The 25,963-nt window shown below is 40.2% G+C and overlaps 2 protein-coding genes across 2 annotated transcripts; both read right to left on the bottom strand.

Annotated features, from left to right (window-relative positions):
- Positions 1-323: 323 nt before the first annotated feature.
- On the bottom strand, positions 324-14,437 carry LOC124267825 (zinc finger MYND domain-containing protein 12-like). The gene is made up of 8 exons (XM_046702823.1): positions 14,243-14,437; positions 10,252-10,393; positions 9,972-10,143; positions 7,875-8,044; positions 6,976-7,098; positions 6,371-6,494; positions 3,412-3,557; positions 324-1,805 (listed from the first exon to the last, which is right to left on the bottom strand). Exons 1-8 carry the CDS (start codon positions 14,347-14,349, stop codon positions 1,698-1,700), a joined length of 1,092 nt encoding a protein of 363 aa, XP_046558779.1. The 5' UTR covers positions 14,350-14,437; the 3' UTR covers positions 324-1,697.
- Positions 14,438-23,135: 8,698 nt separating this feature from the next.
- LOC124267855 lies at positions 23,136-25,721 on the bottom strand. The gene is made up of 4 exons (XM_046702846.1): positions 25,536-25,721; positions 24,975-25,140; positions 24,017-24,223; positions 23,136-23,507 (listed from the first exon to the last, which is right to left on the bottom strand). Exons 1-4 carry the CDS (start codon positions 25,719-25,721, stop codon positions 23,224-23,226), a joined length of 843 nt encoding a protein of 280 aa, XP_046558802.1. The 3' UTR covers positions 23,136-23,223.
- Between the last annotated feature and the right edge of the window lie 242 nt (positions 25,722-25,963).

Genomic DNA, 25,963 nt, shown 5'->3' with positions numbered 1-25,963 from the left:
TAAATATTTGCTATTTCCAGTGGATGACTAAGGGGCCTTGTCATACCTCAACCTTTCTGTGTGTGTTCCGTGTACAACGTTGTGTTTCAACTTCCACTGTGTAGCTCTACTTTGCCCTGGAAAGCAGTTTTCTGCTGTTCTGCCATGTAGGACCGACAGACTTTAGCTGTGTGTGTGATATGTATAGCCGATATGTACATGATTGTAAAGTATTTTCTTCAACAGAATCAATAAACAGAGAATATATAGTATCAAATGATGGTGTTGCTGTCATGTATTGTAAATACTGTTGAAATGGGTTTTTGTTTGTCCAAGTCCTTATATAAAAGTGCTAATGGCTTGTATCAAGTGTCAGCAGTCTGAGATGTTGGTAAGGCATTAAAAACAAAGGACCATTGTCAAACTGTGATTTTTTTGTTTGGGTAACATCTTCATTCAACCAGATCCCAGCACACAGACCTACTACAGTCCAGCAACCAGGTTTCACCTACCGGTATTGCTTATTATTTCTTAAATGTTTCAAAATCACAATTTACTGTTCTATTAACTCAGAGTTCTGTAATGAGGTACAGCATAGAGTGAGTGAAACAGTGGAAGAGCTGCTTCCAATAGGCAGACAGAACCTGAGATCTCACAGACATAAACATGGCAGAGACATAGACATATGATCCTCTTAGTACATGTAATACAAACGGTGTATGAAATAAGGACCATCTGACCGCCGGAGATAGGCTAGATTTCTGATGGATGGTCTAAATTTACAGCTAGTCAGCTTGATGGTCTGGTGAAAAGTTTAGATAACATGTTCCATACATGTGAGTAAAAGTTGAGTTATTTTCTTTGGATTGTCTGCTCTGGTTAAATCCACTTGGGCTGGTAACATTATGAAGTTACTAGCAGCGATGTCTGGCAGGGTTTTTGACTTAATTCATACACTAATACAAGTTACATTTTTAATTTCTTGTATCACATACATATATTTTATTGACTATTTTGAATAAGAAAGAATACTAGCTGACTGTCTCCCAATGTATGTATTCATAAAAACATGCAAAAACAACACATCATGCTACAAAGACGTATTGGCAACAACTGGCTGGTAGTCAGTTTACAAGTAAGGGATGATGCTTTTATTATGTTCGTAAATCATAAATGCTCTTCCCTGGGTGAATGCTGAGAGAGAGAGTGAGAGAGAGAAAGAGAGAAAGAGATATGGAAGAAGAAAATATACACAACACTATATTTACAGAACATGATACTGATGACATGCTTAGTACTTTGAATGAAAACCAGCTTCTCTTGAGAAAATCATTAAGTACCAGTTATTTGGTTTTAAAACTTCAGCCACTTCACATGAAGCAATCATATATTTCAACATGTGTAACAAGAAATCTAATATCTTCATAACAAAACACTACAGTAAACAATATATATACAAAAACATGATTACATTTCGAAATTTGCTCAGTGGAAGGTTTAAAGGTGTTCACATGAAAACCACTGTATTAGTTCCTTTACAAGACAAGCACAGCATCCATGATGAAAGGTAACATGTTGGAGTAGAGATGTCTGACAGACTGTTTACAGTTCCATAGGAGCTGTGGTTCTTGGAGCTCCACATTAGTGTCTGAACATTTGACACCAATCTCTTTAAATATGCTGGTTTGCCTCTGCCGTGAATGAATGATGGCAGACTCCTACTTATAATGTTCACATATCTTCATGAACTCAATGATGGAGCGGGAGATGTTGTCATCAGGAGAACCATCACTTGCCACAACTGCCTTGCGTCCAAACTCCTTCGCCTGAAACAGAGATTACACAATTGAAATGAAGAAATCTTTACAAGAACGTTTAGTTCTAATATTGACTCTCTGACCAAAGAGTTTCGATCTGAATGCAGATTCTAAACTGAAGTAAAAGGACACTAACATGTGTACATTCGTCACCACTTGCCCCTTTCCGTAACCTCCAAGAAGACTCGTCCCCCACTCGATACTTGTTATGTGCGAAAATACGACAAACCAATCAGAACAGGCGTAAATGAGCGCGGTGCTTTGATAAAAATAATCCTGAGTACTTAAATCGTTTATGGCATTATGTCATTGTTTAAAAAATCATGAAAAATATATATCACCATATTGAAAGTACAAAGAACGTAACTAAAAGGATTTTGCTGCAAATTATGAAGTTTTTAATAAGAATCATGCGAGTGACGGTGAGAGATTCAAATACACGCACGTGCGTTTGTTGACATAACTGCTCTCATGGGTCCAACTGAGTATTTCTGACGATCTTGCGAGATTGTACGTGCGCTTCGACCAATTTTAGGAAATGTAATTATAATCGCTACCAGTTTCAAAAAAAATAATATCGTATTTGTATGTAACTAATCAACCTTAACCTTAATCTTTAACATTGGGCTTATATTTCATATCTCTGGGGATATTTTAGTCCGACTGTTTTTTGGTCATTCATATTTTTTTCAGCGAATTCATTTAAAATTCCACCAGGGGTGTGACAGCAAGGTTACACGAATGTTCAGTTTGAGAAATATTTTAAAGTCATATTTGAGTATCTGCTTTGGGATTTAATGTAGCTGAATTTTTTAAATTTTATTTGTATATTCAATAAAACAATTCCCATTTGTGATGATAAAACCCTATTAAGAACCCTATTAATTAAGATAATTGGAAATATAAGCTGAACAGCTGGTAATAATTACATTAGAATATGTCTTTAACAAATATGTTTTTCTCCTTCTTTTAGTTGTATCAAAGAGGTTTAATTCTTTAAATAAATAAGTGAAAAAAACCAAAAAACAACAACCTAAGCAATACAATGTACATGTGCTTCGGTGATTTTTAGAAACATTGGAATCAAACAGGGATAGAGTTATCGTTCTTGTTTAAAGTAGTTCTGATGTTCATGCGCCAATATGAAATCCTTCGAGAGGGGCATGAGTCGCTATTCGGCTTGTCCCGGAATAACACGAGTGGGTCACGTGTAGTCTCCCCAGCATTTTACTAACAAACAATTACTGTATATATTAACTTGATCTATCATGAGGTATGAATAACCATGTTCAATAAATGCTTTGAGTTTCTCATTTATGAAAACAAGAATCATAAAAAGACATATATATTAGCAGAATCTGTTTCCAATGAGCCAGGGCCCCGTTTCACAAAGCTCTCGTAAGCCTAAGATCTCGTAACTTTTCTCGTAGCATCCGTACTTCCTATGTTACCGTATAGGAGGTGTGAATGCTACAAAAAAGGTTACGAGATCATAGGCTTATGAGAGCTTTGTGAAACGGGGTCGATGTATAAGAGTTACGACAGTCACACTGTGATAGCTGTGTGAAACAGGTCTCCGAATACTGTGTGTAAAGCTGTTTGTGTGTGTACCCACCCTCTTGATGTCCTGGAAAACAAAGTATAACATAGCCAGGGCGTGGCACACAGTGGCCAGATCCTCGGCGGCACGGTTCGGCTGATGTTCCCGCATGTCGTACATGGCGTTCAGGACCTGGATGGCTTCAGCCTCCTGGGCCTCGTCTGTGTCACAGCAGAAACACAACAAGGGTGAAACAGGGAAATAAAGGAGATGTCTACCAGGGTTATAGGGGTATTTTACAGGGGGGAAACAGAGACATATTAGCGCTATAGCAATATAACTGAGATGAATATATATCAGGGTTACAACAACATAACTGGAATGAAACAGGAGTCAGTGAGTGAGTTTAGTTTTACGCCGCACTCAGCAATATTCCAACTATATGGCGGCGGTCTGTAAATAATCGAGTGTGGACCAGACAATCCAGTGATCAACAGCATGAGAATTGATCTATGCAACTGGGAACCGATGACATGTCAACCAAGTCAGCAAGCCTGACCACCCGATCCTGTTAGTCACCTCTTACAACAAGCATGGGTTACTGAAGATCAATTCTAACCCGGATCTTCACAGGTCAAATGAAAGAGGAACGTAACAAGGATATATTAAGGTTACAAGAGTATAACAGGGACTGAAAGAGTTATTAGTGAAGAGTTATTCCTGCAATATCAGCTACAGGGACACCAGAAATGGGCTTAAACATTGTGCCCATGTGGATAATGGAACCGGGTTTTTGGTGAATACAAGAGTATAAAAGGGATGAAAGAGTTATAAGTGAAGAGTTATAGCTGAGTTATCAGCTACAGGGAAAAGAGAGGGGTATAAAACAAACATGGATAAGGATAGAAAAGGGATAAATTGGTAACAGAAGAAAACAGGTATGAACACAACATGGATAAGGAAAGGAAAGGGATACATTGGTAACAGGAAGAAAACAGGTATGAACATGGATAAGGTAGGAAAGGGATACATTGGTAACAGGAAGAAAACAGGTATGAACACAACATGGATAAGGATAGAAAAGGGATACATTGGTAACAGGAAGACAACAGGTATGAACACAACATGGATAAGGATAGGAAAGGGATACATTGGTAACAGGAAGACAACAGGTATGAACACAACATGGATAAGGATAGGAAAGGGATACATTGGTAACAGGAAGAAAACAGGTATGAACACAACATGGATAAGGATAGGAAAGGGATACATTGGTAACAGGAAGAAAACAGGTATGAACACAACATGGATAAGGATAGGAAAGGGATACATTGGTAACAGGAAGAAAACAGGTATGAACACAACATGGATAAGGATAGGAAAGGGATACATTGGTAACAGGAAGAAAACAGGTATGAACACAACATGGATAAGGATAGGAAAGGGATACATTGGTAACAGGAAGAAAACAGGTATGAACACAACATGGATAAGGAAAGGAAAGGGATACATTGGTAACAGGAAGAAAACAGGTATGAACACAACATGGATAAGGATAGGAAAGGGATACATTGGTAACAGGAAGAAAACAGGTATGAACACAACATGGATAAGGATAGGAAAGGGATACATTGGTAACAGGAAGAAAACAGGTATGAACACAACATGGATAAGGATAGGAAAGGGATACATTGGTAACAGGAAGAAACAGGTATGAACACAACATGGATAAGGATAGGAAAGGGATACATTGGTAACAGGAAGAAAACAGGTATGAACACAACATGGATAAGGATAGGAAAGGGATACATTGGTAACAGGAAGAAAACAGGTATGAACACAACATGGATAAGGATAGGAAAGGGATACATTGGTAACAGGAAGAAAACAGGTATGAACACAACATGGATAAGGATAGGAAAGGGATACATTGGTAACAGGAAGAAAACAGGTATGAACACAACATGGATAAGGATAGGAAAGGGATACATTGGTAACAGGAAGAAAACAGGTATGAACACAACATGGATAAGGAAAGGAAAGGGATACATTGGTAACAGGAAGAAAACAGGTAAGAACACAACATGGATAAGGATGGGAAAGGGATACATTGGTAACAGGAAGAAAACAGGTATGAACACAACATGGATAAGGATAGGAAAGGGATACATTGGTAACAGGAAGAAAACAGGTATGAACACAACATGGATAAGGATAGGAAAGGGATACATTGGTAACAGGAAGAAAACAGGTAAGAACACAACATGGATAAGGATAGGAAAGGGATACATTGGTAACAGGAAGAAAACAGGTAAGAACACAACATGGATAAGGATAGGAAAGGGATACATTGGTAACAGGAAGAAAACAGGTATGAACACAACATGGATAAGGATAGGAAAGGGATACATTGGTAACAGGAAGAAAACAGGTATGAACACAACATGGATAAGGATAGGAAAGGGATACATTGGTAACAGGAAGAAAACAGGTAAGAACACAACATGGATAAGGATAGGAAAGGGATACATTGGTAACAGGAAGAAAACAGGTATGAACACAACATGGATAAGGATAGGAAAGGGATACATTGGTAACAGGAAGAAAACAGGTATGAACACAACATGGATAAGGATAGGAAAGGGATACATTGGTAACAGGAAGAAAACAGGTAAGAACACAACATGGATAAGGATAGGAAAGGGATACATTGGTAACAGGAAGAAAACAGGTATGAACACAACATGGATAAGGATAGGAAAGGGATACATTGGTAACAGAAGAAAACAGATATAAAACAAACATGGATAAGGATAGGAAAGGGATACGTTGGTAACAGGAAGAAAACAGGTATGAACACAACATGGATAAGGATCGGAAAGGGATACGTTGGTAACAGGATGAAAACAGGTATGAACACAACATGGATATGTCAGTAACATAACACATATAACAGGAACACCACAAGGATTCCATAAGAAAACATTTATATAAGTTTCATATTTGTGTTAACAATGGGCAGTAGTCCACCAACCTAGTGGCTCCTCCTCTTCCTCCAGGGTCTCCACGGCCCCAGGTCCAACACCTTTAGGGATCTCTGGGGTCCGGGTGCGTGACATGACGATGCGGTTCAGGTGATGATGCCAAATGTTCGTCACCTGGATCAACAGCAACATATAAACTCCTACATGACATACTCCTGGACTTGTTACACTCTATTACTGTTCTTGTTAACAATAATACACCATCAGGTGGAAGCCTGGAACATAGGAGAGGCCATCCTTTATTGTCACATCTCCATTCCAACACATCATACATGGCCAATAGTTGTTGAGCCGAAAGACACTGTTTATTTATGACAGACGACAGCAGCTACATCACACAGCAATGCCTCAACAAGTTTAACAGGACTGACTGACTGACTGAGTTTGGTTTTACGCCGCTTTTAGCAATATTCCAGCAACATCACGGCCGGGGACACCAGAAATGGGCTTCACACAAGTTTAACAGGAACAGTGGCACAGTACAATATAGGTTTAATCCCCTCTGACAGTTATAATAAAGACAGAATTAAAGGTAATTAGAAGGAGACGCAAGAAAACACAAAAATACTGTCGTGTTGATCCAATCCTGTCCTACCTGTCTGTAAAGTGTGTCAGCGATGTCCATCTTTCCCTGGCGGAAAAACACATTGGCCATGTGGAAATAGCCCCCTGAGGTCCGAATGTCCTCAGTTCCAAACTCTTCTGAGGCATGATAAATCTGATAGTGGAAAATACATCATTCTCAATCAACTTTCTCACAGTTTTAGATTATCAACAGGTGAAAGGTTTGTATAAAGAACTGTACTCCCCGCTTCTGTCAAAGTAAGGAATCTGTGCAAACATGATTACCTCTGATCAATCGGCGACCAACACCTCACAATCTTCCAAACAATATTCAGGTTTGCCATTAAGCTGACAAGGATGTTTCTGACTTTATTTATCACTAACTACCACATGCATCTAGCAGACAGTCTGCAACAACTACCTACTTATCACGTTTCTACTCAACAGTATTTCACTGTAAAGCAGTGTATAAAATAGTTTGAAATATGGCCTGTCCAAGGACTGGCTGTCAAAAAAAGTGACCAGTCCCTGAACAAACACAGCCAGCCCCAAAAACTAAAACAATGAAAAAATAATACATAAGATGAAGTTCAAACCAAGTTAAGTTTATTTTTATAAATATTTCCCCTGACCAAATGGCGACCTTACTTCTTTAATAGACCGTCCTTCACAAATATAGACCGTCAAGGACGATGGGACGGGCTATGTTTTATACACAGACTGTAAAGTTAAATATCCTGGGCATCTGTTCCTGTGCAATCATATACATGTATTACTATCAAGTCTATAGACTAATGAATCATGAAGTCCTGAGTTTATCATCATTTTACCCTGTACACAGAGGAATTATACTGTCTGTATGTTGCTGGATTAAAGAGTCCTTGTAAGCTGATATCATGTCAACAGCATCTACATCTTCCAGGTACTTACATCATCTGCCAACTGCCTCAACGCTGCACCATACTCTCCCTTGGCAGCATACAGCAGTCCCAGGTTCCTGTACAGTTTGGACTTGATGGCATTGGAACACTCTGGTGTCTTCAACACCGTCCACTGGGCCTGTGCCAGATACTCTTCCGCCTGTGCTAATCTACCTAAACCTGGGGACCACAAGACATGGTTGTGTCAAAACACCTGGATATGACTTGACATCATATCATGATGAGACACCTGGTTATCACAGGATATCTGGTTATATGACACCTGGTTGTCACAGGATATCTGGTTATATGACACCTGGTTGTCACAGGATATCTGGTTAATGACATCTGGTTGTCACAAGACAAGTGGTGATATTACACTTAGTTATCACAAAATATCTGATGACATGACACCTGGCTATCACAGGATATCTGGTGACATGACATCTGGTTGTCACAGGATATCTGATGACATGACACCTGGTTATCACAGGATATCTGGTGACATGACACCTGGTTGTCACAGGATATCTGGTGACATGACACCTGGTTGTCACAGGATATCTGATGACATGACACCTGGCTATCACAGGATATCTGATGACATGACACCTGGCTATCACAGGATATCTGATGACATGACACCTGGCTATCACAGGATATCTGATGACATGACACCTGGTTATCACAGGATATCTGATGACATGACACCTGGTTATCACAGGATATCTGATGACATGACACCTGGCTATCACAAAATATCTGATGACATGACATCTGGTTGTCACAGGATATCTGATGACATGACACCTGGTTATCACAGGATATCTGATGACATGACACCTGGCTATCACAAAATATCTGATGACATGACATCTGGTTGTCACAGGATATCTGATGACATGACACCTGGTTATCACAGGATATCTGATGACATGACACCTGGCTATCACAGGATATCTGGTGACATGACACCTGGCTATCACAGGATATCTGATGACATGACACCTGGCTATCACAGGATATCTGGTGACATGACACCTGGCTATCACAGGATATCTGGTGACATGACACCTGGCTATCACAGGATATCTGGTGACATGACACCTGGCTATCACAGGATATCTGGTTATATGACACCTGGCTATCACAGGATATCTGATGACATGACATCTGGCTATCACAAAATATCTGGTGACATGACACCTGGCTATCACAGGATATCTGGTGACATGACATCTGGCTATCACAAAATAGCTGGTGACATGACACCTGGCTATCACAAGGTAACTGGATATAACAAGACACAGGGTGAGCAGACTAAGTGACACATTTGTTGGATGGAAGCCTGTCAATATCCTGTCCTATCCAGATGTAGAGTAGGTCCCATCATTTCCTATTGTAAGGCTATAAGACAACTAATATGATGATCAGAGACTCTGTCCTCAACCTCTTGTTCGCCTGGCTGGGACACAGACATCTACACTAGTGTTGGGAATTGGTTAAAATCTCGTAATTGATGATTGGTTCATGACAACCGATCAATCATCGAAAATAATTGGTTAAGCGTCATTTATGAAATTTTCCTGGTTATTTTTGTTAATGCACAAAAAATAAAGAAAATACATGCAGTTCTTGGGGTGATTTTTGCAAATTGCACATCTTTAAAGGATGACTAGTATGTTAGGAACATAAATTTCTTGTCGTCTTTAAAATAAATTCAGTTGTGACTTTGAATGAGCATGTTGTGTTCATGAAATGTAACAGACAAAACCAACCGTGTGAAAAATATTGTTAATGCAAAAAGTGTTCCAGAATTGTTTGTGTTCGATTATGAGAAAACATGATAGATTGCTTGGTCGTTTAGTCATTGCGACCAATCTTCGATTTTTTCAATTAATCGGACCACCACTAATCTACACAGCACTAAGATACACGTACTGAGGTTTACAACATCCACTAAACTACCAGTAGATCCTTAGTAATGTGACCTAACATTTCCATATCAATATAGAGAAAAGAAATGACGTCAATTCTCAAACAATATAACCCAACATTCTCATCTGACTGATTGTAATTCTTGTTGGTATATAATGTGGAAATGTACCTATGCTTGCTTCTCCCAGGATGAGGTATGATGGCACCAGCTCTATACTGGACAAGCCATGGACGTCGATGGAGAACCTCAGGGACTGCATCGCTGCTGGTACTGCCTGCTCATGCTTCCCCTCAAACAACAACTTCTGACCTGTCGTCCGTGTCAGGTCGATCATGTGCCGCTGTCAAGGACATGTGTTGATTTAGTATCATTGATATTACTAACCAGACAAGTGCAGCTGAAGTCACAATAAATTACTAGATTTTGTTTGTTTGTTTGTTCTGCTCACCTTTTTCACAGATAATTCCTTTTCCCTCTTTTGTCGCTCCTCATCTGATGGGAGGAAGGGAGCACTTACACGAAGTGGGACAAGACTATCACAGATCTTCTCATGGATGCCAAGCCAATCAGCCTTCTGATGCTCTGCCCCACTGGAATATGACAAATCATGTAATATATTAGATGCTGAAGGATCATCTCACACCAAGTCAACATCTGTCATGTTCATTTTTCAAGGCATCCGTGGTGTAGTGGTTAGAGCGTCTGCCCGGAGAGCGGAAGGTCGCATCCCGACCGCGTCATACTAAAAGACGTTAAAATATGGTACTTGTTGGTCCATGTCTGGCGCTCGGCATTACTCGGTATTAATGGGTACAATAAGGACTGGTCGACTCGGAGTCAGTATACTGTGTCTGAGTGGGGTATTCATGCTTCACTGCGGCATGGTATCTCAGTGAGCTAGCACTATAAAACCAGCTTAAGTCTGGGCTAGTACAAGCAGCACCACATACACATAGACACGCATGCACGTCGTCATATGAGTGAAATGTTCTCAAGCACGACGTTAAACCCAATTTCACCTCAACTCACCTCATTTTTCAAATATTTTACTTTCACATATCACCTGCTGATATATTTATGATATATAAATGGCTGCACCAAATCTGCTATGAGTATGAGGCTACTACTATGATAAATATCCCAAATAGGGGCAATCAATGCATATATTGGGTATTGAAAACAACAACATGTCAGCAGATAATGTATTATTCAATATGTTCAGTGAATCAAGTACTAAAAACTTCACTGACATGTTTTGACCGTGATGACAGTGTAAATTTATCATGACAATTACCAGTGGAAACAGTACTGTCAAATTAAACATATAAAAGCAGTGACTATTATCCTGCCTGGCTTGGATATATTCCGTTTTGCATACCTTGCTTTGATAAATAACACCCAAATGAACGTAAAAACACTCCTTTAAAAACATTCATGAATAACTGATTCACATGACCACAAATAATAAACTGAATTAATGAAGTGATATGGTTTAATTTAACCATGTGAGTGAATCAAAACAAACCTTATAGATATGAACCTACAACATCTACACACATGGCTGACCAATACACACTACAGAAACTTGCAACTTTAGAGATACTTCTAAGATGCCTAGCGGTTAGAACAATCGAAAAAACAAACATTATCAGACAATAAAGGTATAGTTTTTTGATGACGTAACAACTGAATGACGTTATCCCGTCACTGCGCCATTCTAGTCTGCCCCCTCATAATCGAACCATTTTACATTATGTCACAATGTAAGCGACGTCACGATGCATGTCAGTTGTCATCGCCTCGTAAGGCCTCCTACAGTAAACTACTCCGTTGCATCCCGTTTCTTGGTTTGCAGTTGCTTCATGCAGCTAACAACACTGGTGGAAACATTACGTTTATGTTTTACGACGGTTAAAATGTGTCAATTCGACTCACAAGTTTTCAGCGATACGGTAACGTTCGCAATGTCATACATTCCCACAATGCAATCGTGGAATGTCGCTTGACTACTCAGCTTCATCTGGATGTACTCATCTAAACTTACGTTGGTAGTAGAAATGCGACATTCATATTGCCCGATATGGTTTACGTTAATGACAGATGTAATTAAAATAATTCAGAGAAGATATTTAATCTGAACATAAACCGTCATCAAACTGTTATCATTTGCTTTTTTCTGGTAACATTCGTCTTAACGTAGGGGGGCAGACACATCAATAGAACAGCGAGCCAGTTAGCCCTGTGCGAGCATTCTTAATTTAGGTCACCGACACCGTCGTTAGTTTACTGCCTTAAATTAATCTTAATTATCCTTAGAAAGTATTACATTTGGCATCTTAGAAAAGAAATACAGTTTGCTCTACCACCATGTATAGTGTAATAAAGCACACTTTCGCCCTGAACTATTATAACGTAAACTCACTCGGACGCAAGCGCCCTCGTACTTTAACTATAATAGTTCAGGGCAAAAGTGTGCTATATTACACTATACATGGTGGTAGAGCGAACTGTAATTCTTAATTAATGGCAGTGACAATTTGGTATCCACAGGCCATCCTGGTGGAGATTCTTGACTGGAATACACCCCAGCAACATATACATGGTTACATGAGGCAAATTAATGGATTGGTGTCCAGGTTTGATGACCTGTCATTGTGACACGTTAGTGAGGATCGTGTTCATGATGTTAATCACTGTCATGTCTGGTCCAGACACTGTTACATGCTTGTCTCTGTCACACCATGTGAATATCATCACATTGGTTTCAGACATCATATGACAGTATTTACGTTGTGTAATGATTTGTTTTGCATGATGGCACTAATTCAATGTAAAACACTGGGATGATGGCTTGTATTTAAGATAAAGTTGTTCATATCATTAGTGAGAGAACAGCAAATGTTTCTGAAGCATCCCAAGCAAACAATACACTATATACAGGGATATTGTGTAGCATAACACATTGATAATTGCCTGCATCTTATATCATCTTGCACATATAGAGTTTATATCTAGACAACTTAGACAATATAGTTACTATCTGCAATGCCAAAAACTATTCAATTCATACACAACTGAATATAAACTTTTGTTACACCAGTTACAGTTGTTCATAGCTTGTGATAAAACACTGGAGTGGATTTGTTACTAAAATTATCATGTTTGAGGCAAGCAAATTCTCCAATAAGTTTGAGGCAAGTAAATACACCAATAAGTTTGAGGCAAGCAAATCCTCCAATAAGTTTCAATAATGCACCAGACCTCGGTAACTAGAATGTTTGGTAACTAGGGCATATTTATAGGTTTTTACATCTGGATAGTTAGTTTGAATTTCAAATTTTCTGATGATGCTGCTTTGGTTGGGTTTATTCGTCAATCGGAGTTAGAGTATAGGAGAAATATTGATGCGTTTACTTCATGGTGCAAAGACAATTTCCTCTCCCTGAACATAAACAAAGGAAATGATAATTAACTTCCGAAGCAAAAAAAGAAAACTGATACCAGTTTGTATTGATGGACAGGAAGTAGAAACAGTAGAAGAGTATAAATATCTGGGTACTATCATTGATAATAAACTTTCATGGAAATCAAATTCACATTGTGTACATAGGAAAGCACAACTGAGGCTTTTCTTTCTGCGAAAATTGCGATCATTTAATGTAGACACTAATATCTTAAAATGATTCTACCAAACATTCATTAATAGTATTTTAACTTTCTGCTTTCATGCCTGGTATGGCAATCTTCCTCTTAAACAGAAAACAAACTTGACAAAATTGTAAACATATCCAGCAAAATTTGCGGCTTCAATTTCGAACCTCTACCTTTTCAGTATGAATCAACAGTTAAGAAGAAAGCCCTGGCCATTCAATCGGATCCATCACACTTTTTAAATGAATGTTATGAACTTCTGCCTTCTGGCCACTGTTTCAAAATCATGTTTTACAAAACTAATAGAACTTCAAAATCATTTGTCCCATACAGCATAAAACCTCTTAATCTTCCTCCAAAATTGTAATAATGAAATCTATGATGAGGCACGAGTGATTATTATATCATGAACTTTGATTATGTTATAATTCAACATTATATTCTGATTAGCTTGGCATTGTGTATATATACTTTAAATCATTTGTTGTTATATTCTTGTATTGGCTCTTTGAATGCAAGACAAATTTCCCTTGCGGGACAATAAAGTTTATTTTATCTTACCATAGACATCTCCGGAGCACCTGTCAAAATCATGTTATGAATTAAAAAATCCTTGACTGTTATTTACAGTCACCTACATTCGACGCGAACATTATCGAATCACTTGCCATATGACATCATGATTCGGTCATTGCACGTACTAGCATAAACATGATGACAATTAATGGCAACAAAGAAACGTGGACCCACTGGAGGTGAAGAAATTGGAGAAGAAACGGTCAACTTACCAGTAATAGGTCACTCTGCAGTGCATGCATTGTATAAAGGCTGGCTTTTGACAAAGTTCACAGAGTAATTTCAGCCCCTTTGGGTTTGATAGAGGATTGAGTGTCATATTTTCTAAAATGTCGGGAATAACCACTATGTATTGACACTACTTCTCTGCTTCATGCTGTCATTCCGCCATTGTTGTTTATCTCGTTGCTATTGCTAATGCGCATGTGCGGATATCGCCTATCGGAATCTTTCGGACAACACCGTAACGCGCCACAAGCCGAATAGCGAGGTTACGGAAAGGGGCGAGTGGTGACGAATGTATTGTTCTCGGATTTCGTTGCTCAGCGGAACATCCCATAGAGCCTGGTAAACTTCTGGCGGCACAAGTGAAAATGAGTGTCAGATGCATAGGCATTAGAAAACATGACGACTTATCCTTAAATTGGCTCGTTAATTACTATTCAACATGTGATTACATACGTTGTGCAACCTTAATTAAGATGTGAATCCATGAGTGCCCCTTTAACTAATTAAGCCGTAACCGATCAATTAATCGTTAAATGTAATTAAAAGCAGAATGGTATGTTTTGGGGCATAAACTTATAACCGGAAAATCATCAAAACCATGCTTCTAAATATATAAATTAAAAATATTTAACGATTATATATTTGGCAAGTGTGAACATAAATGGATAATCTATCTTGAGAACATTTTCAACAATCTTGGACTGAGTTTCATCTGGAAATCCCCAAATTTTAAAATTATATTTTGGCTTAAAGCCGTTATCAAAAGTAAATTAAAAGATATTTATCAGCAAACATGGATGTCAACAATCGAAACCTCTTCCAAAGCAACCATTTATAGCATTTTCAAAAATCCTTTTCTCAATTTTGAACCATACCTAAATTGTCTGCATTACAATAACTTCTTGAAATTTCGAACTTCCAATCATTTTCTTCCAATCGAGACAGGTAGATGGCGACGAATCCCAGTAAATGATAGAAAGAGTGAGTGAGTGAGTTTAGTTTTACGCCGCACTCAGCAATATTCCAGCTTCATGGCCGCGGTGTGTAAATAATCGAGTCTTGACCAGACAATCCAGTGATCAACAGCATGAGCATTGATCTGCGCAATTGGGATCCGATGACATGTGTCAACCAAGCCAGCAAGTCTGACCACCCGATGCCGTTAGTCGCCTCTTACGACAAGCATGGGTTACTGAAGGCTCATTCTAGCCCGGACGTTCACGGGTGATAGAAAGTGTACTACGTGTAGCCTAAATGATATTGGTGACGAATTACATTATTTATTTATATGTCCCAAATTAGAATTAGAAAGGGAATAATGTATGGCCATTTTGACTTTTTCTATGGCCATTTTAACTTTTTGGTAATAGCTTTGCATTACTTCAACATGAAGTTTCCGTTGCTTCATTCTCCAAAATATCTTAATGTTGTTCATTTTGCTTTGCCGTGATACAGAAGGAACTTGGTTTTTAAAACTATATCGTGCCATACAATTATCGTTTAAAGGCCTTTTAAACCTTGTAACATATGTTATATTTGGGATTACACTTTCTTAGTAAAATACAAATTCTAGTACTTGTGTTGGGTTGAGTCCTATTCGGGACTTACGCGACCCATGTTGTAGAAACGTGTCGGTTTTGTGTTTATCGACCATAATATGTGAGCAGATGGGAAATGACTAAACACTCCCCTCGGTCATATCCAGGCACCTAGCTAGCATGAAGTGCAATGAAGTGATGGAATATATGTTAACGCCAAAGTTAGTTCTATTTCAAACACGATCAGGGCGGCCAGTGAATAATCTATTCTGGACCAGACAAGCATATGATCAATAACAATCAAATTACAGTGATATCATATTATATTTGGTTAGTTGTGCCCCACCCCACCCCCCTTTGAGAAAAGTTAACTACGACCCTAAATCTAAGTTTATCTCATTTCATAAGACGTTAGCAGGTGAACGTGACGTGGGTATTAACAGGTTAAGTCTCAAGCCAATGGCGTGACAGTTGGCAGGCATGCTTCTATCTGTAACAAGGAAGTCTTTACGTGGGGGTGGAATCGAGTTACTGAGGTTTTATAGCTACGAGGTTGTACTCGATCGCACCGCCAACCATTACAATTACAATACCAACCTACTCACTAACACAAACATTCCTCATTTTGTAGCCCACCTTTGTTTACATTTATGACTCGTGGGTTTGAGGCGGTTATTGAGTGATTGGGTGAGTGAGTGAGTGTTTACTGTTTTACGCCGCTTGTAGCAATATTCCAGCAATATCACGACGGGGGACACCAGAAATGGGCTTCACACATTGTACCCATGTGGGGAATCTTTGGCGTGACGAGCGAACGCTTTAACCACTAAGCTACCCCACCGCCCCTGAGGCGGTTATTAATACAATGTGTTAAAATATAATTAGAAGGTTGTTAGTCTATCTAGATATCTCACGTCGAAAGATGCTCATGCTGTCAGTCACTGGACTGTCTGGTGCAGATTCTGTTATCTTCAGACCGCTGTCATAATAATTTGTATATAATAATTCATTTATATAGCGGCTAGTATCGATCTGACTGGTTGCTCACTGGACGCTGTAATCAGAATCTGATCAGTATTACAGGATAACAAGCTGACTTATCTCACCGGGTACCCATTTTCTGCTGGGTGAACGGAGGTAATTTTGAACAAACTCACCTGCCTAAGGTGAGACCACAGGTATGACATGTGCTTCGTTGTGGGGCAGGACTGAAGTCCTAGAAACTCCCAGGAGTCAAGCTGCCAAACACAGTCACCCATCCAAAGACTCTCCGTGCTCGACGTTGCTTATCTTCAACAGATTCGTGATCTCAGCTCTACGCACAGGACCACACAACAACACATATGCTGGAAAACCGCTGACTGAGATATTAAAGGCAACACACAAAACAAACCTGCCTGTCTGCCTGTCGACAGACAAAGTATTAGACGGGCACAATATTCAAATGGTCAGAGAACCTTCAGCCTTTACTTTCCAAACGTTTCATGGTAGGAGGCAGAATCACTGACAAGAATACTGTTCCCAATTCCTACAGTGCTACGGACTTCACCAGAGATCCTATGATCATTCACCTGGTTTTTGTAACATTAATTTTAGTTCTTTCAATATCAAAGCTACGGTTTAAACATCATTACTGATATTCCTTAATATAAAGATATTCCTTAAGCAAAGGCGCGTCCTCATACTTTTCCTTCAGTCCTATGATCATGGAACATCTAATGTTGGTTCTTTCAACATCAAAGCTCGTTTTAAATATCATTACTGATATTCCTTAAAAAGGTGCCTCAATGTGGGTGTCCATTATGTGTAGTCGCAGTATGTCTTCCTTGATCTACATATACTGACAGAACTTGTCGTATGAGGTGACTAACGGGATCAGGTGGTCAGGCTCGCTGATTTGGTTGACCGTGAAGATCCGGGTTAGAGCTGATCTTCAGTAACCCATACTTGTCGTATGAGGTGACTAACGGGATCAGGTGGTCAGGCTCGCTGATTTGGTTGACACATGTCATGGAATCCCAAGTACGAACATCGATGCTCATGCTGTTGATTACTAAATTGTCTGCTCCAGACTCGATTATTTACAGACATATAGCTGGAATATTGCTAAGTGCGGCGTAAAAATAAACTCACTCACTAACTGATGAAGTAAATAGTGCATAAGTTGTTCCCTGAAACAGCATATTATGAACAATTGTTTCAAACATAATTGTTATTGTTGGTTAAAACATACAAAACTCAACCCAGTGATATAAATTATACAGGATGCTCACAGAATCTGTCCGGATCGGGTGGTCAGGCTCGCTGACTTGGTTGGCACATGTCATCGGTTCCCAATTGTGCTCATGCTGTTGATCACTGGATTGATTGTATGGTCCACACTCGATTATTTACACACCGCTGCCATATAGCTGGAGTATTTCTGAGTGTGGCGTAAAACTGAACTCACTCACTCACTCAGAATCTATCAGTACCCAGTACACAGTACCCAGAATAAACAGTAATTCCGTCAAATGTTATTTTGGTGTTAAGTTCACAGTTAGTAACTGGTCGTTCCCTTTCCGGCTGATGTGACCATGACACCTGAGATTACCTGATGCACCCCATTTGTCCAGTGGCCTGTTTCTGAGAAAGGATTTTAGAAATTTTAACCTGCTATTTTCATGGACATATACGGAATGAAAACTGAGGCATATCTATTTCAAAACTGAAAATTTTACTACTTCGCCCATTACTGTTCCTTGATCAAAACTCATATTGTTTAATTTGCAATTAAATGACATTGTGCCTACTAAGCTTCACGACATATGATTTAATGTGATCTTTTCGTTTATCAAATAATTATACATTTTTGAATAACCGTGTGATCATCTATGTCATACACGATGACTTGAATGTGATTCCGGGCAAAGAAGCGTTTTATTGTATGACTTATGAGATGTATTCCATTCCTACATCTCGTTAGGAATTAAGTTAGTATATTATTATTAATTATTAAGTATATTCTATTAATTTGTAGCGTTAAAGACAATGCTGAAAATAACTAATTTGACCGTTATGCACACATGTATAATAAATATATCTACAAGTATCTTCACACTACAGCCAGTCATGGTGGTCCAGCTGATTCAGCCTTTCCGTGAGAGGAAACATGGCAGTTCGACCCCCGGTATAAGGAAGCCGCGTGTTGTTTCCCTATCCCAGGCATGCGCAGTGAGGGGTTAAAGCAAAGACCGATCGGCTCTGGGTTAGTAAACCATGTCGGGTGTCCATGCTTTACAGCAGCACAGTACTTGCTGTGGACTGACACAACTAGAGTGCCTCTTTTAACAAACAAGGTTAAACACAACAATCATTAATTACTCTCATTCCAGCCTAGGACATTATTAAACTATCTGTAGAGGACGGCAACTTGACGTTTTGCGACGCTTCCTGAAAAGACCAATGAAACGACTAACAGGTGAGGTGAGGTGAAATTCGTGCTTGAGAATATTTCGCTCATATGACGACGTGCATGCGTGTGTATGTGTATGTGCGGCTGCTTGTACTAGCCCAGACTTAAGCTGGTTTTATAGTGCTAGCCCACTGAGATACCATGCCGCAGTGAAGCATGAATACCCCACTCAGACACATTATACTGACTCCGAGCCGACCAGTCCTTGTTGTACCCATTAATGCCGAGCGCCAGGCAGGGACCAACAAGTACCATATTTTAACGTCTTTTGGTATGACGCGGTCGGGGATCGAACCCGCGACCTTCCGCTCTCGGGCGGACGCCTAACCGACTAACAGGGAGTTAACGAACAGAAATCAGTATTCTCGACTTTCATTCCAAACTATGCTTTTTGAAACATCTTGAAATATGAAATTTAAAATATATAACTTAAACAAAACACATGAAATATCTGACATGGAATGGAATCTGAGATTATATAGCAGTAGTTTCCACGAGGTTAATCAGTGCAGCATTCCATATAGCTTATACATTGTGAAACATGCATCCTTTCACTTCTTCACCAAGGAACTCGCCCTGGACAGCCCTGATATCTGCCATCTCAAAATATGTCTGGATCTTTTCTTGAGACAGGGGCGGTGGGGTAGCCTAATGGTTAAAGCGTTGGCTCGTCACGCCCAAGACCCGGGTTCGAAATCCCCAGATGGGTACAATGTGTGAAGCCCATTTCTAGTGTCCCCGCCGTGATATTGCTGGAATATTGCTAAAAGCGGCGTAAAACCTAACTCAGTCAGTCAGTCAGTTTCTTGAGACAAAGGTAGCTTTAGGTAGCCCTGACCGTGGATATTGAGACGACTCCCGAAACGGCGACATGAAGCAAAAGTGCAGCTGCGTACTTCTGGAGCTGGTAGAGGGCCGGCACGTGAGGCATCTCTCTGCTACGTGATAAATTCTTGCCATAATTGTGATAAACTTTAGAATTTGTGGAAATATATACATTCATATCTTGGTAAAAGCAGACAAAATGAGTTGAGATCTTAGTGTCAATATATTTACATCATCCAAGAGTTTCAAACGTTATTACAGTGGAAGCCCTCTAAACCGGCAGCCCTCCAATCCTGTACATGCATGGCAGGCGTTTGTGACGACAATGATGTCCAAAGTGATTCACCATTTTCACGTTCACCATATGTTTACCTTTCTTCATTGTAAAAGCTTTTTTATCGTAAAGGGCTGGGTGGCAACCATTTTAAATTTCTCAAGTGAAGAGCTTTCTCCGTTGTCAATTGGAACAATTCCATAAATGTTTATCAACGTTTTATTACAAAATATACATCATCAACGTAGTATAATATAATAATAGAAACATTTGTTATGTACATTGAACTCTTCTTTCACAAATCTGCGTTATATCATCATAAAATCTCCTCATTTCTGAGCATTAGAGGTGAGGTGAGGTGTAATTGGGTTTTACTTCGTGCTTGAGAATATTTCGCTCATATGACGACGTGCATGCGTGTGTATGTGTAGGTGCGGCTGCTTGTACTAGCCCAGACTTAAGCTGGTTTTATAGTGCTAGCCCACTGAGATACCATGCCGCAGTGAAGCATGAATACCCCACTCAGACACATTATACTGACTCCGAGCCGACCAGTCCTTGTTGTACCCATTAATGCCGAGCGCCAGGCAGGGACCAACAAGTACCATATTTTAACGTCTTTGGGTATGACGCGGTCGGGGATCGAACCCGCGACCTTCCGCTCTCCGGGCGGACGCTCTAACCACTACACCACGGAGGCGGTCTCTAAGCATTAGAATCAATACAACTGGTTGCCAAGGAACAGAACTGTGAGGGGTAGTTACAAGGGCACAGTTTTTCTTGCACATCCGGCTATTCTCTGCCCACGTACCACTAGAGCTGAGCATCCGGATATTCTCTGCCCACGTAGCACCACCAGATGGCGTCACGTTGACAGTCTGCATGTGACTTTTAGACAAGAGTATCGCGACGTCTGCGCATCCGTAAAACTGTTCCGGACAGAATGAAAGATATCTCTAATTGAATTGAAGACATCTTTAATATGTTTGTGGATATGTATAACGTATATCAAGATATCTTCGATTGAATTCAAGATAACGTGAATATGAGTATGTGCAATGTGATCTGCCAGAACCTTTAAGTTTTCAAAATTTATTTTTCACATGAAACCTGTTTGCCTGAGATTAAATTTTATCAGATTTGTCATGCGTGATAACACTGTGAGTCTTAAGCTATGACAGTTGGTAGGTATGTGTCTACTTTAACTCAGAGTTGTTTAACTGAGAGTTGTTTACTTAGGTATGTGTCTACTTTAACTGAGAGTTGTTTACTTAGGTATGTGTCTACTTTAACTCAGAGTTGTTTACTTAGGTATGTGTCTACTTTAACTGAGAGTTGTTTACTTAGGTATGTGTCTACTTTAACTCAGAGTTGTTTACTTAGGTATGTGTCTACTTTAACTGAGAGTTGTTTACTTAGGTATGAGTCTACTTTTAACTGAGAGTTGTTTACTTAGGTATGTGTCTACTTTAACTGAGAGTTGTTTACTTAGGTAGGTGTCGGTGAGTTGTTTACTTAGGTGTGTCTACTTTAACTGAGAGGTGTGAGGTGAAATTGTTTACTTAATGATTACTTTTAACTGAGAGTTGTTTACTTGTACGGCACTGCACTATGCCGGTTTTACAATACCAGGGTGCTGACATTGGGCACCGCTGTTTAACACAAATACCCCTCATTATGTATTCCACCTTTGTCATTTATGACTCGTGGGTTTGGGTCGGCTAATTATACAATGTGTTATTATATGCTTGGAACGTTGTTCGTCTACCTTCAATACCAGGGTGCTGACATAGGGCACCGCTGTTTAACCATTTTATGCTCGTAGAACGATGCTCATGCTGTCAGTCACTGGATTGCCCGGTCCAGATATTATTACCTTCAGAGCGCAGCCATATGCTGGGAGAGTGCAGAGTGAGCCGTCAGGAAACAGCACACAAAACATACCTCCCTGATAATGTATTACCCGGATACAACATTCACATGCTTAGTCACGTGTCAGGCAGTAGCGGGTACCCGTAAGTAAAAAGTGGCTCGTCTCACGTAATACCCATATTATCAGGTAATGTACCATGCAAATACGACAGAAGCGATCGATTTGTACGGCACTTTTATGTTGCAAATGTGTCGAAATAGACCGAAGCACTCATTATAAAAACACAAGAATATAACAGACACACAACGTGAGTTCATATGTTCAGTCAGTCAGTGTCTACGCTAAAGTCAGCCCAGTCTAACAGACACACAACGAGAGTTCATATGTTCAGTCAGTCAGTGTCTACGCTAAAGTCAGCCCAGTCTAACAGAATTTAGAGCAGTGTCCAAATACTGCAATGGAGCCTTTATACCTCGCTTCAACTGTTCTTTCATCTTTCGACCGGTCAGCTTTCTCTGTTTGTTTCATTAGCAAAGTCTAACTGCATGACCTTCAACCGGTCAGCTTTCTCCGTTTGTTTCATTAGCAAAGTCTAACAACATGACCTTCAACCGGTCAGCTTTCTCTGTTTGTTTCATTAGCAAAGTCTAACAACATGACCTTCAACCGGTCAGCTTTCTCTGTTTGTTTCATTAGCAAAGTCTAACAACATGACATTCAACCGGTCAGCTTTCTCTGTTTGTTTCATTAGTTCGACGGGCGAAATATGTTTGGATGTCCGCTTGAAAGACGGCAGCCATTTTCATATTTCCCAAGTGAAGCGTTTCTTTGTTGTCAAAGTGGGTTCAGGATTGGAACGATTCGATAAATGTTTATCAACGTTTTATTACAAAATAAACATCATCAACGTAATATAGCATAAACATAGAAACACTTGGTATGTACATTGAGCACTTTTTTCGCAAGACCTCATAAAATACCTTCATTGGTGAGCATTAGAATCAGTGCAACTGGTTGCCAAGGTGACGGCAGCCCTCGGAACAGAGCTGTGAGGGACAGTTACCCAGGGCGCAGTTTGTCTTGCACCACGTGACAATTCGGCTATTCCCTGTCCACAGACCGCTAGCTGAGCACCCGGATGTAGCACCACCAGATGGCGTCACGTGGACAGTCTGCACGTGACTGTTAGACGAGAGTATCGCAACGTCTGCGCATCCGTAGAACTGTTCCTGGGGTCCACACCCAACACAGCAGTGGCCACTTGTTTCACATCCCCAAGAGTTGCCTGGTCAGAGGGAGAGGTACATATCTATAGGTGTATGTTTCGTTGAGTTCACCGAACTACAACGACGATAGAAATGTACTGACGTGTTATAAAATTAGTACAAAACCTTTAACTCTGTTGTCAAACATAGTTACATGTAATTCAATTTCCCTCAAAAGAAGATGTGGTATTTAAGTGAATAATTTTTGAAGTAACTAAATGCTAGATTGTATTTCGATGATACCATGTGTGCTACCAAGACAAGCAAGATTTGTTCTCAATGACCCCAGTCAAATATATTCGTCTTGCCAACAGGGTGCCAAGCGCTACTGGGGACCTCCTGTCTTATAATCGTTTACATTTCCCACTCTAAGAGTCTAATTCATCTTGAGTATATATTACAAGGTTTATTGGTCCCTTACGGATACTATAAATATCTTTCGGTATCGTTGGTTTAAACAGACGGAAACAGATATATTGCAACATAACATATATTTACTTTTCATATCAAGTAAAATCGGTAAACCTACCAGCGTTGTATTTCCACTGCAGGACACACTGAGAACACGTCACTTCCGCCGGAAGTATTACCTCCATGTTGTATTTGCCCACACGTGATGTTGTGACGAAGAAACGCGTGCTACCCTCAGGATGCTTCAGAAGATGTCTGTCCAGGCACTGCTGGGTGATAGGGGTGGAGGGGTCGTTGTTGGGGCACAGACGGAACTCAAAATAACCTGACGTAAGGAGAAGGAGATGTGTAAACATTAATTCCAACTCCAGTTTTCAATTGTGCCCCTTTTAGTAATTCCACATCAATGCTTTCCAAACGAGCTCTTCGTGCTTGCTGTATGTTTGTAAGGGTCACTAAGATAACGGGACAGGGACATATTCCTCTCGCTACTTAGTCAGATTAGGGCTGGTGAATCCATTACTGGACCCAGTATGTCCAACCTTGTGTGGAATAGAGAGGTTGTCTCTATGCTACTTTAGTGATCAAACATTCATTTGGCTGATTCGAACTTCCGGGTGGTGGTGGTGGTGGTGGAATTGGGTTTAACGTCGTGCTTGAGAATATTTCGCTCATATGACGACGTGCATGCGTGTGTATGTGTATGTGCGGCTGCTCGTACTAGCCCAGACTTAAGCTGGTTTTATAGTGCTAGCCCACTGAGATACCATGCCGCAGTGAAGCATGAATACCCCACTCAGACACATTATACGGACTCCGAGCCGACCAGTCCTTGTTGTACCCATTAATGTCGAGCGCCAGGCAGGGACCAACAAGTACTATATTTTAACGTCTTTTGGTATGACGCTGTCGAGGATCGAACCCGCGACCTTCCGCACTCCGGGCGGACGCTCTAACCACTACACCACGGAGGCGGTCTCGAACTTCCGGGAGCGTTTCATGGTATGAAAGTGCCAGAATTAAAAAACACATCACCGATGGTAATATCTTTATTAATGTAAATAAATGAAACTTACCTTTGTGGTTGGCGGTCAGATCAATGTCAATTCTGATCGTCTCTCCTTGATTGTACTTCCGGACGATGATACCATTAGCGTACTTCCCTCCAGCCTCGTTCTCGCGGATTCCGTCCCAGGGATCTCCGCAAACACCGCACTTCCCATTGTTCCGTTCCCATTGTCTCTGTAATGGAAACCATGGTGAAAACAATGTTTCATATTATGCAGGATTTCGCAATTTTAAGGTTCTGTCTATTTAAGATGTCGTTAGTGAAGTGAACTAGGAATTAACGCTGGATTCACGGCTGCTGCCCTAATATCAACACATGATGTCCTTCAAGAGTGTGGGTACTTTGTTATACACGCTACGCTCTAATGCTGCCAGCAAAATATATCAAGAAATAGAATAACCGCCTTGGCAGCCAATATGGCACGTTGACAGGGACCATTCTATCATTATCCTCCCATTTTATGTTCAACAACAATAAAAGGGAGGATATTGAAAAACAGACATAAATTTCGTTACCTGTAAGAAATTTTAATGTTTTTTTTATTAGTTCGAATTGTCACTAGCCTCACCTGGTAACCACCGCAGAATAACTGGTTGTCGTCGTAGTTTGGTGGGGTATTAAAACCAAGTCTCCACATACTGGCTCGAGACGGGGGTTCCAGCAGACGCCCGTGACCCTCCACCATGGACGGGAGGAGAAGGAGGGACGCCCACAGCACGCAATGAGCTGGAGCAGGAGTTTCAGACCAAAACATGTCTTCAGTTTAATGGTGGATCGTTCTTCACAAATTGTAGGTGCTTTACCAGACCTGATACGTGGAACGGTCGATTTGATTTGTCGTCTGCTTGATGAAGACTGCAATTAATCTGACGTCTGATGGTTATGATGAAACTACCAGAGAGTGTGTGAAGACACAAATGTTTGTTCTGGTATCTTGGCCCTTGTCCGTCTTCCAAACGATCTGGGGTGCTATATACCTCCGCGTCACCCACGTAC

The sequence above is a fragment of the Haliotis rubra genome, unplaced genomic scaffold (genome assembly GCF_003918875.1).
Source record: "Haliotis rubra isolate DU_JTF1 unplaced genomic scaffold, ASM391887v1 Scf134, whole genome shotgun sequence".
Classification (NCBI taxonomy): domain Eukaryota; kingdom Metazoa; phylum Mollusca; class Gastropoda; order Lepetellida; family Haliotidae; genus Haliotis; species Haliotis rubra.
Note: the sequence above shows the minus strand (reverse complement) of the source record. Positions and strands in the feature narration are given on the sequence as shown.